This window comes from Centropristis striata, chromosome 23, assembly GCF_030273125.1.
Source record: "Centropristis striata isolate RG_2023a ecotype Rhode Island chromosome 23, C.striata_1.0, whole genome shotgun sequence".
In the NCBI taxonomy this organism is placed as follows: domain Eukaryota; kingdom Metazoa; phylum Chordata; class Actinopteri; order Perciformes; family Serranidae; genus Centropristis; species Centropristis striata.
This window is the reverse complement of record NC_081539.1, coordinates 18,606,517-18,620,749: the sequence shown is the minus strand read 5'-3', so window position 1 is coordinate 18,620,749 and position 14,233 is coordinate 18,606,517. Positions and strand designations below refer to the sequence as shown.

At 40.6% G+C, this 14,233-nt stretch overlaps 1 protein-coding gene across 1 annotated transcript; it reads right to left on the bottom strand.

Moving 5' to 3' along the window:
• Positions 1–3,891: 3,891 nt before the first annotated feature.
• On the bottom strand, positions 3,892–10,342 carry pi15a (peptidase inhibitor 15a). Its single transcript, XM_059327053.1, has 6 exons — positions 10,284–10,342; positions 9,832–10,160; positions 8,746–8,864; positions 6,830–6,962; positions 6,632–6,747; positions 3,892–5,180 (listed from the first exon to the last, which is right to left on the bottom strand). The coding sequence occupies exons 2-6, from the start codon at positions 10,105–10,107 to the stop codon at positions 5,045–5,047; spliced, it is 780 nt and encodes a 259-aa protein (XP_059183036.1). The 5' UTR covers positions 10,108–10,160; positions 10,284–10,342; the 3' UTR covers positions 3,892–5,044.
• Between the last annotated feature and the right edge of the window lie 3,891 nt (positions 10,343–14,233).

Genomic DNA, 14,233 nt, shown 5'->3' with positions numbered 1-14,233 from the left:
GTCAGGGAGGGCAGAGAGGTTGTAGAGTACAGAGGAGAGGAGAGGAGAGGAGAGGAGAGGAGAGGAGAGGAGAGGGAGGAGAGGAGAGGAGAGGAGAGGAGAGGAGAGGAGAGGAGAGGAGAGGAGAGGAGAGGAGAGGAGAGGAGAGGAGAGGAGAGGAGAGGGAGGAGAGGAGAGGAGAGGAGAGGAGAGGAGAGGAGAGGAGAGGAGAGGAGAGGAGATTTTCAGCAGCTGCACAACAAACATCAGCAAACCTGAGTCTAAACCATTACTGAGCTCCTTTCACAAAAGATTTATCCCTCTGTTCCAGTATTGTACTCCCTCAAACCCTTTCTCATACTTCTCTCCATTATTGGAGTTGGACGGCTGCTTGCACATTTTGGAAACTAACTCCCCCAACCTCACCCGCTCCCTGTTAATAATCTATCACCCTGCTGTGGTCCCTATGAAGTCTCCATCTTCTTTCCAAATAAACGTTTCACCACCTTCACACTTGAGGGAGGCGAAACTGTTTTAGCAATAACAGTTTATCTGACAGGTCAGTAATTCACGTGTGTTATTAGGAAAAGTGATGCACCTTCGGATGAGCTTACAGATGCGTCATCGCGGCCTCAGTAGATGTTGGCACTGGCTGATAGCACAAACCAGTTGAATACGATTTATTGCTGCAGAAACTGGAGACTGAAAAGCTCTGTTTCTTCTCTCTGTCTTTCTGATTGTTTCTGTGTCCCTCCTCCTGGTCTTCCAGTGAGCTCATCACAGATTTTATCCTTCTTGCGTAACTACACTTGGTTGAGTGAGGAATTTGTGAATTAAAGGCACAATAGAGTGCCATCAGAACAGGAAAAAATCAGCCAAACTAGAAAACACAAATAAAAGAAGATGTTTGTACAGTATGCTCCCTGCTGACATTTTTAAATAAAACATTTGAAGTACAGACACTGAGAAGTACAAATAGCAGTTAAAATGGAAGTGGTGAACAATGTTGTGTCAAAGTGTCAATGTACAAGTATTATTTTAAATACAAAGTGTTGAAGCTTCAGTTTTCAAATGTCAATGGAAGTGTGGCGATAGTCTACTGTGGAATAGGAAGACCTGGAAAGAGAAAAAGTCTGGTGAAGTTGCAACATTGTTTCATTTGTCATTTGGTTTGCTTTGCTTTGCTTTCACACTGTGCTCTATCAAGCGCACCAAGCATTGTAATCAAATGTCAAGCTGTTGATGCTGTCCTTCGTCTTTTGGACTTAATATGTGAGGAGAAGAGCTGTCACTTTTTTGAAGCAAGTCATGGACTTTATTTTTTTGTTGGCAGAGTTTTTTCACTGTTATGCATTGAGGCATTGATCGTCTGTGCGATTGAATCCATTAGCCACCATTCTGTGACTAAATAATTTCAAGTCTGTGATCGTCATAACAGCCTTTAATTCATCATTAGACCTGTCTGTCCAAGCTACTACCTTGCCTAAAGTTGATTCTCAAATTTCTGCTCAAATTCAACCCAGAATGCACTGTGTTTTGGTTTCCTTTCCTTCCTTTGGGTCAGGACTGTGTTCTCACCTGCAGCAAACCGAACTCTGGTACACTTGGAAACAAACCGATCCCCCATTTTTAGCTGACCAGAATTTTGTTCTTTGGTCCGCACCAGAGTTAATAATGGACCATCCGACAGAAATGCACCAGAGTTTGTTTCAAACAGAAACTAAGTGCTCGATAAGTGTGTATATATTTATAACTGCTAAACAAACGATATGCAGTTTTCTGCCCCTATAGGGTCTTCCAATCAAAACAATAACAAAAGACAGAGTTTGGTGATGTTATGAACTAGTGTGGGATCATGGGAGTTGTTATCTTCACCACTATTGCCGTCAATGCAGTCAGCTTCTCCTGCTTAGGATTTCATCAGTGTTCATAGTTCAGCAGGTTTTTAACCAGGAGCTGAATTATCCACAGAAGTCTCCTCCACTCCAAAACAATTGGACAGAGTGATTAAAACTGCTAAAAACACTCAATAAAACAGTTTCACTTTATAAATCACTGCTTTTCTAATGCTTTTTGGTGGGCAAAGGATGTCCTGGCGGGGCTGCTAGCCGAGCCTGATGCTCAGCTTGTGTGTAAGATCTGAAAGTAGTTGCAGCTGAAGAATAAATCTAAGTTCCAGTGTCAGTTGACATCGTAGTGGGTGGGTCAGTGAAAGTGTAAGTGATGAAAGCGGTTGAAATTTCATTTAAAAGTGTTAGTTTATGGGACAGTTAAATCTTTACATTCATTTACAGGTGTTTCTTTTTTCTTTTTCTTTTTATCCCTGAACCAACAGAAGCTGCTTTCATCCTAACCCAAATCCATATCCTTAACCTTTGCTCTGCCTCTGCCACTGATGGATAACCTGGTAAATGTCAGCAGCAGGTTGTCTAACTCATCATAGCATCTTGCTCCTCATTCCGCTGATGTGACTTTTAAATATCCAGCAATCATCTATTTGGCTCCAGGTCAGGCATTTACTCAGACAGAAGGGTTTTTCCCATGCATACTAATGTGTTCCTCGAAAATTCTCTGCCGGTTCATTCCAGGGAGTGTGCTGGTCTGTCAGGGCGGGCTGTGTGGATGAAACTTCTTAATAAAGTGCAGGAAGAGGTTTGCAAAACCTCACGCCATGCAAAGTTTAGTATGGACATTTCAGACAATGTATTCCAACCTGCCAAAGTGCATTGCAGTGCAGGAAACGTTTCAGTCTGGAAAGATGTTTTCTGCAGCCTGCAGATGTTTATAGGCCTGTTGGTTTGTTAATTTGTGTGCTTGATAGCCTGTTGATCTCGTGCATATAACTGTGATGCAGGCTGGCCCAGAACCATATCCTGCAGCTGGAGGAAAAACTGCAGCATCTGCCCAACACATCAGAGAGTTTATGGCTCCCTCTTTATGTTTGTCCTTACCTCTTACCAGCTACTTTCTCCATCATCCTGTGCACACACATTTTAAAGCTGCAGAGCAAGAGAATGTCCATTTCTGTCAGACTATCTGTGTTTTTTTTTCCTTGCCCAAATTTTGATTTGCTCTCTATGTATGGTGGTGACACTCATTCTCCCTCACTCTGCTTCTAGCATTCCACTCTGCTCCCAGTCTCTCTCCCTCTGAGGTCAACGGTTTCATTGGACAAACTCAAACAAGAGGGTCCCCTGAAACCCTATCAGTTGTCTGTTCGTTTGTGTAGACATGGTCAGCCGAGGCCAAAGTCAACCTTTTCTTATTAGGATTCAGATGTAGTCGCAGCATGTTTTCTCTTCTCCTCCTCAGCCTTTGATACGCAGGATGTGGGACTTTGCAATGGCACCGTTTTAATTGAAAGTGAAAGCTGAGACTCAAAGAGCCGGATTGGTACTTTGGGCAGAACCTCTAATCAATATCAGACATGAGGAAGAGCTCAGACAACACAACCACAGACATTGGATAATGATACTGTTTTGGCCAGAGGCAAGGCATGGGTGGAATTGTACAAACAAGAAGGGACACAATCAAAATAGACCATTTTATTACAAATACAAAACATGACAGGAAAAGCATAGTTCATTGCATAAATAGCTTGTTGTTAATGTTGATTTAAATACAGTCAGTGCGGAAAATGTTCCTATTTTGTAACGCGTAATTTCCCACTAAAGTTTACATCAATGGCAATTTTTTATTTTTATTTTTTAGTATGCATCTGGACCACGATGCTGAAGTTTTCTTCTCATAACTCATCACTGTCTCGATCTGAGAAAAAAAATTCTGATACATTTACCAAAGTGTTGATTCATTCGTTCTCCAATATTATGCTAGTGCTCATAAAAATGTTCCAAATTAATTTACATTACAGTAAATTTCCTTCAACGATATAAAAGTTGACATGCAAGTGAACCATATTCAGTATTTTTTTTAATCGTTCAGATATATTTACAATCCTTTTACAAAACAATAAAAAAAGAATATCAATTAAATATTTTTTCCCATATAAAAATGAATAACTTACAGTATACTTGTTTTAGGATAGTCAAGGTATAATGATTATCTACATGTACAAAAAAAATGTTTTCCTGGTATTTTGGAAATTTTGAAAAAAAAGAAAAAAATTAAGGTGCACTTGAGTGCCTATAACTCCAAAAACCAAACTACATCAGTGATCATAACAAAATATAAACAATGGATTTGTCCAATATATTGATATACTGGTATATGATATACCAATATACCGTGTACAAGTATGATTATAAAACAAATATGTGGGTCAGCTTTATTGTATGTGCTCTTTTTAGCATAAAAAATTATGTGAAATATGAATGACATGAAACATAACCTAATCAGTGCAGATTAAAACTGCATATGCACTGTGAACACGTTGAAACAAACAGGGCTTTTGACAACAGAGGCATCATCTATATTAGCATATGGTCTTCAAATAAAGACCTCCCAGTCTGACTGATGAATAGATGATGAATTTTGCCATATATTTTCAGTTTACAGTAAGTGCACTTTTGTTGCCAATTTGTTGCAATACACAAATGGAAATAGCAGTATGAAGTGTGTTGTACCTACAGCAGCACCAAAGCTAACACTGCCAGTGTAGGTTTTAACCTCTGAGGTCAAAAGCTTTGATCTTTAGATCACAACATTCCTGTGAAGGCAGAGCACACAACATGAAGGTGTGATGCCCGTAGCACCAAAGTGAGCAGCTATGAGCAGCTATATGATCTTGTTATGTCCTTAATTACCACATTGTCAGCGGTTACATAGTAAAATATGCAGCACCACAAACAGTATATACTGTGTTTCAGGACCCATTTTACACATAAATTATAGTTCAATTCAAATAGTCATATAACAAATTAATTTACAGTTTATTTACAAGTCATCAAAATCGTCTGCTGCCTTCAAAATGTGTGTTTGTGTCTTTAAATAAGCCCATATATACAAAAAAGTGTGGTCCACGACTGTTGTGCAAATCCTTACGGGATTAAAATAATGTCTCTGTGGTACTGTAGGTTGTCAGCTTATGTCGAGAGGAAACCTGTGTTTATTTGAACCAGTGCAGGTAGTTTGTCTTGAGAGCGGGGAAGCACATGTTGTTGCTGCAGGAGCCACCATAGCTGGGAGGGCAGGCGGAGCAGGGCACGCCTACTTTGTAGGGAGCCTCTCCGATCCAGTTACCCCTGGAACACAGAAACAGGTACAGTCAGTTAGCTGAAGGAAAACCTCAATACACTTCAGTATCGCAATATCATGTTTTGTGTAACTGAGTATATTTTGAATTAATAGAATTAATTATTATTATTATTAATTATTAAAGATTTACGGCAGACAGTCGTTTATTTTGGGTTGTATTTAATACCCCGACCACTAGATGGCAGTGTTGCAATCTATCTTTCAGCTATTTGACTCTTCCACACCAACGTAAACTTAGACGGGAATTTAACTTAGTAAGGGCACACCATGGTTGTATAAATAGAAATACATTAGCTTGTATATATGTATTGTCATATCGTAATATGTTTAATCGTAACCTCTGTATATTGATACATTTTGCCAGACATGTTTGCCCAAAAGCCTTTTCAGTATTTAGAAAATATGTAAATTCAAACATTAAGAATCCTATGACTACCAGGCAAATTCTACCAGCTGATATAGTCCATGCGATATGAGTAGAAGCTCCAGAACAGCTACCAAATGGACCTTGAGATATATATTTTTTAAAAATAGGCGTTTTTGGACCAAACTCAGTCAAGTCTGGATTTTACAGCCGATCAGCTTTTCCATGTTTTCTTCCATTTGTTTTTTGGGGGGTTTTTTGACACAAGCTTTTCTGCGATCTGTCATTCACATTTTCGACCAATAACTGTTCACTCAAAGTTCTTCTCTTGCTAGGAGATGACCTATTTTGAAGTAGGAGCTAAAAAAACAACGTTCTACAGTAGTTTTTGCAGTTTGAATACAATAAAAGGGGTTTCTTAGAACTATGCTTGGAACTAAAAACGTTCATCCCGTCTGAAAACGCCTAATTTCATAATCGGACCAGTTAGTGAAGAGCAGAATATCACTTGTTTAGCAATCTGAACTTTGTAAGCATAATAGGAATTGGGCTTTAGTATTTGTATCAGAGAAAAATGTAAATGGTATTAAGTCTCTTGATTCAAAATGTCAGCGTCAGCTGGTGTTACAGCACAGACACTGACCTCTGCAGAGCAGAAAGCCTAATCCAAACTCACAGACTCAAGGTCAGGAGGCCACGTTTTCCATTAGCCACTTAAAATAGGTCATCAATGTCCTCAGCCTGCTATTCTTACATATGTCTCAAACCAGTGGGATTAAAGAACCTGGGTCACATGTCAGTCACAAGTCCAAACGGGCTTTGATTCTTGGAATTTTTTTGAGAATTTGTCTTCTCATTCGTGGCTCTCCAGAGCTTTGGTAATGCGGTACCGGTTCACAGGCTTGTATCAAGGTTATCTGAATCTCCCAGCGACATGGGTGGCATTTCACAACTCGGCACAGAACAGAGCCGTCTGTGTCGGGATTAAGCCTGCCGTCACCCTATCGTCATCAGGTTAACAGGTTCGTTAGAATTAACAGGATTCCTTACAGCGTGTAATTAAAGTATACTTACTTGGGTGAGTAGTTGCAAACTAAATACGTTGCCCGCTTCCACACTGATCCCCATACGTTCATATTATGGCACGTGTGAACAGCACAGCCGACTTTGTTGGATGTGGCCCACACCATCTGCAATAACAGACAAATCAGCAGCCATTTAAAGCCATTCATACCATTTCATTGCATGTAATTCTGACAGTTGTCTTTGTACCTGTGTATAATGAGTACACATTGGTCCATAACATCTGAGAGGGCATCGAGGGTTGCAGTCACGGGGGTATGGAAAGGAGTAATCTTTGACCTCGTCGTACCATGGCTTCACCAGCTGGAGAATGGAACGATAGCTGTGAACAGAAGACAGACGCGCTCAGTTAACTACACTGTACATTTCACAACTGATGATAGGCAACTGACACAGGCTGGTGTGTTCGAAGCTTTTATTATGTCCGATTTGTCAATAATCAATATATTTTTCAGAAAGAAAGTTCAGAAGACACACTCCCTGAGGTAACTTTTAGGAATGATTTACTAACTTGGATTTACTTATTTTAGGCCAAACCATAATCTTTTCCTTAACCTGACCATGTAGTTTTGGTGCCAAAACATAACTAAACTGTGAGAGTTTTGAGTGTCATATAGTAGGTGTGTCCTATAGTACTGTGCAACTCATCGTGCACTAACAGAAAGTACTTCATATATAAAATTATATCCAAGATGCTATCACCTTGATCAAATTGTAAACAATGCCATACCTACATTAAGTAACCAGCTGATGCTAGCTGGCTTGATTCGGTAGCAAGGTGCATCTCTAATTCAAAACGAGCAGCCAACTCCTCAGGGTCTTTTCATACAACCGAATCCTGAACAAGACATTTTAACGTGGCCAAAATATTTACTTTCTGAACTGAAAACATACTATAAACTACTACAATCTGACTTCTTTTTGAAGCCAGTAGAGTCGCCCCCTGCCGACCATGAGCAAGAATGCAGGTTTTAAGTCACTTCTGCATTGGTCTTACTTTTCAGACAAGGAAGTTGTTGCTTTGTAAGTGGTGGTTGTGCAGTTCGGCTGCAGGTGAATTCAGGCTTAAAGAAACACAGAAGCTTTAAGATACTAACTTTGATCTGTGTTTCTTACACCTGGTACAAATCTCAGTTCTGTCTCTGTTGGTGTAGCATTTAGAGCTTTCAGTATTTTTTATGTGTGTGCTAAATCCAGTTTCAAAGTAATTGATGGTGTTTCAGGACATGCAGCTCAGATATATACGGAAGATCTAAATTCTTTTGTCACATTGTGGACTCACAGTTACCCCATGAATAGTGGTTGTTATGTGTTTAGAACATCTGCCACATTTTTCAAGCCACTCTGACCACAACAACAATAACAATAACATGACCTAAGGATCTGAAATACAATATACACTGTCTGCACTATCAAAACCACATTCACAATTTGAAGATGCGCCAGAGCTTCGGAGCTGGCAGCCAAGCAGCAACAATTTTAATACTTAACAATAAACGAATTGTCGTGAGTGTTTTCACATCATCCAGGTTTATTTTCTAAGATATACAAACATGCTCTGTGGTGCAAAATGCTGACTTGTTTTACAATCCATTTTTGTGTTGAGACAAAGTTAGTTCAGCCCGACTGTTTTCTATCTAACTTTGAGTATTGTTTCTACGTTCTTTTCCGCACGTCAACAGAATTCTTAGATCTAGCAGTTATTTTGTTTTTAGAAATTACCTCACTATGGAACTCTTGGCAAGTCAAAAAAGAATAGTCAGAGTAAGCTGTATTCCCTTGAGTCTCATGTCGTTCCTCATTAAAATCTAAAAGTGTAGGAACACGTGAAGTTGCCCTGTGTTTCCAAATGGAAAGTCAAGACCCGCTAAAGGGATGCGCCTTTGTCCTCAGGGGTCATGGCTGAAAACACAACTTTTGTTTATTTGAGGGGTCACAGGAGCATTCCTCAAGCAGTCACCGGGTCACAGTGCAAAAACCTTTAGGAGAAAGAAGAAGGGGGCGGCAAGGCAACGACCATGACTGCTGAGGGAGAGAGAGAGAGAGTCATCCCTGAGAGGAGCAGCAGATGTCAGGGAGGGGGAGGGAAGTCAAAGGTCACTCACCGTCCCGTCCTGACGGAGAGGTTTTGACCCAGGAACCTGAGGAGGTGAGGTGGCCCGTGCTCCCACAGGCAGGCATGAGCCCAGTCCTCGGCTGTCTTGGCCAGGGTGTCGTCCCACACCTAAACACACAGGGAACCCATTACATAAGCTAAAATATCAACACTAGATCTTCATTCAGCAGTGAGATGTGAGATAAGAGTCGGCACTGGAGTTCATAGCGCTGTTACAGGTGTTGCCATGGCAAGACGCAAGAGTCATCCATCAAATCAGTTACATAAGCGGAGAAAGTTTGTTGCACAGCGTCCAATATAACTCTTTCACTGAATAGACAGGGAGTTGGATTGCATCGGTTTAATAAGACCAGAAACTTGTCACCAGCCACACTCATGGATGGTTTCATTGGGAATGGATTGTGACTGGAGCAGAGAGTACACACTTCCTACGATTACTTCACTCTGCAGTAGTTTTGTCAAAGGAAGAGACGCCTCTAATGCATCTTATTACATGTGCAACTGTGGAGGATGGATTTGCTGCCAATTTTCAAAATGGAAATATGTCAGCTCAGTTTCTAATTTCAGCTGCAGCAGTTACTGGAACAACCCTTCAAAATAAAATGAATTAAATGAAATGCAGTATAAGCAGCCTTATACTGCTTCACACCATAAAATTTTAGGTTGTGGCTGGAAATATAAGCCACATATGAATTAAAAAGTCTGATTCAGACATTTTTGGACTTTGTCATCAGCTGACCACTAACTGCTCTCTCCATATAACACTGCCAGCAGGCTACTGGTACCACACATGACCCCTCTTCCTTTGGAAGTGACTACTTTGGTGGTCTCCTGCAGTGCAATCTGCTTAACAGCTGAAGGTGCCAAGAAACTTCATAACATTTGTCACTTACTTCCTTACAAAACTGCAGCTATTTCCTATGAGAAATTATTTTTACTTGATGCATGCAATTTGGTCACAAGCAGAACATGCATATAATGATAAAAAAGAAGGGAAAGAAGAGGCTTGCAATATCTGGCTGCAGGAATATCATGCACATTGATTTTAAAAGTTTGAATGAAAACGTTCACTTACCATGTATTCCATATTGGATGCTGGAGGAAACACCTTCCCTCTCACTTTGTTATGGTAGTCGAGAATGGCAAGCATGTCGTTCTGACTAATATAACGCTTCCTCCTGCTTTTCGAGATAGTCGTGGTGTCTGTTCCATATCTGTGCGCTGCGCTTAGATTGGTGAAATTGGCGCCTGACAGGGACGAAGAGACCGCAGGAATGCTCGTTGCCAATGCACTTGCTCCGCAAGATATGCACAGAAGTATTAGGTCGATGGCGAATAACTGAGGTTTCATGTTTGGGTTTTTTTAAGGAAGTGCACACAAAATATCCCGCGTCTTGGAGTGATCTGAAAGGAAAGCAAGAAGACAAACTTAAAGTGTTGTTGTGGTGCGCGTAAATGCATCAAACCAAGCTTAAAACCTCCAGAAATAACAGTAACATTCCCCCAACATACAAACTTTTTTCCTACCGTTTCTTGTCTGTGTTGCCAGGGCTGTCACCTTCAGAACCTCGGTAATGGATTGAAGAGAGGGAGGGCTGCAAGTGAGGAGTTTTTGCGCTTTGCTTAACTTTGTGAGTGCTTCAGGAGAAGTCCGTCTTTGTGGCTTTATATAGGCTATGCAGTGGACGATGCAGGAAGTGCGCCTGGAGGTAGCGGCGCAGCCCCTCCTTGTCACCTGAAACACAGTTTGGTTTTTCCTAACCCATTCCTGGCAAATCTTGCTCAATTTCATCACGACATCTGCTTTAGGTTTGCGCAGCTGCAGAATGTGGTAGAACAACACTTAATTATTAAAGTACACTAAGATGGATAGAGCGTATTAAATGACTCAATGGCTTTTTCTGTGTTCTCAAAAGCAAGTGCAAAGCATCTTGCGATTAAGAATCAGATTTATGTTCAAATTTGAAAATTGTATCTTTAAATATGAACCCCAAATCTCACAAAACAGATTGGATTTATTTAATTGAAGCTCATAACACTTTGTCACATCAGCTCCATATGAAGGTGATAAAATTCCCACTTGCTCCACTGGTCGCTGGTCAGCTACATAAACTCCTGGGTGGGAGGAAGCCAGCAGTTTTATGAGTCAAATCAGTGTGAGAGCTCGGTCCATGTGTCCTATCAGTCTTCTTTGTCGTATTCATTATACTATAAAGATTACACTTGTTCAGTGTGGGGATCCAGCTGTGTGGTTTGCCAGTGCAGATGTGAGCCAAGAGGGGAAAAAAACCCTCTGCAGGTCATCATTTTCATTGGCAGCTGGTGAACAAATTAAAGAAACGTGACGCAGGAACAATTTTCCTCCCCCTTTTTCTTCTCTCTCGCTCTCTTTCTCTGCTCCTCTCTTGTTGCCGACAACTGGTGCTTTCCCAAAAAAATCTTCTTGGAAGTGATGGACTTTTCAGGTGCTGGAATCGGTGCAAGGGGATATATCACTCAAGTGGTTCACAGCAAAGATTTTCTCCTCCATTTCACTCCTTCCATACATTTCAGCTCCTACTCTCCACTGCTGTTCTTTCTCAACAGACAGAAAATTTTTGTCAGGGATGGAAAGTTGTCAGAGGTAGATAAATCATGACAGATTAGTTGAATAGTTCTACTTCCCAGACCTGATCCAGGGCTCTGCTTAATGCCAGACACTAAGCAGAATGCCCTGCTGATTCCTGAATACTTACAGGAAAAACTAAAGGTATTGGTGTGCAAAAGGACTGGAGATGTGACATTAGCTTTTTTTTATTTTTTTATCTTAATAAGACAGCTGATACCTTAGTGGGCAACTAGAAAGGAAAAAAGCTGGTACACACTGACAAAGAATAGGACTTGAGTCTTTATTCCAAACTCTGTGTGAACTCTGTTTTTAAATAATATTTTCAAGCTATTTCCACAAAACTATACTCAGTAACTAATACATTTATTCAGCCCACTCAATATATTTTGAGATATGATGTGATTTTGTTTTGGGTTTTTTTCTGTTATGACTATGCACCATCACATCTGCTCAGTATTTTGACTCATCCTCTCATCTGGTATCAATAGTCCGGCCACTCTCCAGCCAACACGGCCCGCTGGCCAAAGATTCAGATCGACACTCCGCTGAGATCCTATCCCCAGGTTTAAAGCCATATTATTGTCCATATTATCAGATTACATTATAACATACACCTGTTTCACAGCATATAACACTATCTTTATGTTTATTTGGCCATAGGCTTCTGAACCAAGGCTAAACAATGGAGTCAAAAGTTTAGTTTCATTGTGGAACACCAGGCTTTAATAGACTACTGTACTTCCACTGTATGCCTCTCTACTCTCTCTCTCGCTCTCTCTCTCTCTCTCTCTCTCCCCCACACACACAAACACACACACAGTTTCTTCACGTGCAGTTTCCTCAAGGCCCCAGATGATATTCCCTCAGTCTCAGAGTGCTGGTACTTGTTTGCGCAGTGAACCCAGTGACTTCGAAAGAGGTCGAAGCATTATTATCATATTATCAGAGTAATTAGGGCATTATTTGGGGCACATGCTGCTCTGAGGGGCCTTGGGTCTGTTTTGGAAAGGCATTCTTTTTCAGACAGAGCATTTATTTACCTACAATATATTGTTCCAAGTTTCCCCCATGCTTCCCCCCTCTCCGGAGGCCTCTCGAAGCCCAGTGCTGATGCCAGTACAGCAGAGAGAATGAGGTGCAGTGGAGAGCTAGAGGGAAAGCAAGAAAGAGGAACAGCATACACACAATAGACACAGGCCTATTCAACAAGTGTTGCATTGGTTATGACTCTAGATGCATCCAATCAAGGCAAACTAAAAGATTTTGAGTAAATATAATTTGCATGGCTTTGATTATTACATTTGTGCAATAAATCCCAGACCAAAACAACCAATCATCTGTTTTTCATGCAGGTTAAAGCAAATAAGTGTTACTAAAGAGATTTTAACCCAGGTCTGGGGCATAGCTGTCCTGGACAATTCAATATGCTGCCTAACTAAATCTCAGAAGGATGGCTCCTCGCTCTGTCCACTATTCCAGCAATCAAAGCACATGTAGACTCCAGCTCAGCTGTGCACTCCACCCAAGGCTATTGTTACTGCGCTGGCAGAATCCACCGTGTATGGGAAAGTCACTAAGAGATCAGCAGCATTTGAATGGATGGACAAAAAAAGAGGTCCAATGTGACTTGAAAGAGCAAATCTTTTAAAAGCAGCTTGAAAGATGAGATGGTAACAGTGGATCACATTTTTCACAGGGGTGGTCATGGCTGTTTGTATTTGGTGACTTTTTAAGCTAATTTTGGAAAATATGCCTTTGCTTTGTTGCTAAGAGCTAAATAGGAAGGTAAACACCACTGTTGTATCTGTACAGAAATATTGAAATCTTGCTCGTGTACGATCTCTCAAATGTAAGTCGCTTTGGATAAAAGCGTCTGCTAAGTGACATTGTAGATTGTAATGAATTTATTAAAACTAAGTTTTAAGTTGGCTGTTCATTATAAATTAAGGATGCACCTTGCTAACCAAGTTAGCTTGCTAGCACTAGAATTAGGTGGTAACTTAGGTCCATGGCGCTGCTTAGGTGCTCCTCCTCCCTAGCTCCACCCTCTCACCAAATATGGTTACTTCTGGTTTCAAATGAACAAAATGGCAACAGCCAAAACACCAGACTCAAGGCTTCAAAACTGTAGTCTTTAAACCGAGGGGTGATATCATGGTGACTACGTCAATTTCCTTTGTACACTATATGTTTATTGCACAGGTATGAGAGTTGGTTAGCTAGCTAGCTAGCAGTAGTAACTAAAGTAAAATGCTAACCTCTGGCTTGGTTATGTGTTGGACTATTTATTGACCAAGTGCAGTGTCTTATGGCTGGCAACAATAAGATTCTAGGAAATAGTCTGGCACAAAACCCCATAAAACCATAAAATGTTATTTTTTACAAAAGTATATATAAAATGTTAATGAGTGACCTGGTTGGTGGCTTTTGTCACTTTTAGGTAGAGTTAGCCTAGCTCTTTCCCTTTTTCTACTTTGTATGCTAAGCTAACCCCCTGGTGGCAAAAGCTTCAACAACTATATGTACCATAAAGACGTGGTATGAATTTTATCATCTGATTCTCAGCCAAGGAGCGAATCGTATTTCAAAAACTGTTGAACTGTGACTTTTTATCAGCCATGCCAAGTAATGCAAATATATGGAGTTTGATAAAAGAGAGTACTTATTACTACGAAAATAAGTCTTACTGTAAGCCTATATTGGCTTTTTGAAAGGCAATTGTGTTGGGGCAGCTGGGAAGTTGTTATGTCATGGGTTGGTTTTTGTTGGCCAGGGCGCAAAAAGAAAAAGTGACATTTCAAGAGTGGTTTACATTGGTAAGAAGCCCAGTCTCTAAATTCAAGTTGTCCAGGCTGCTTTCTTCCACACA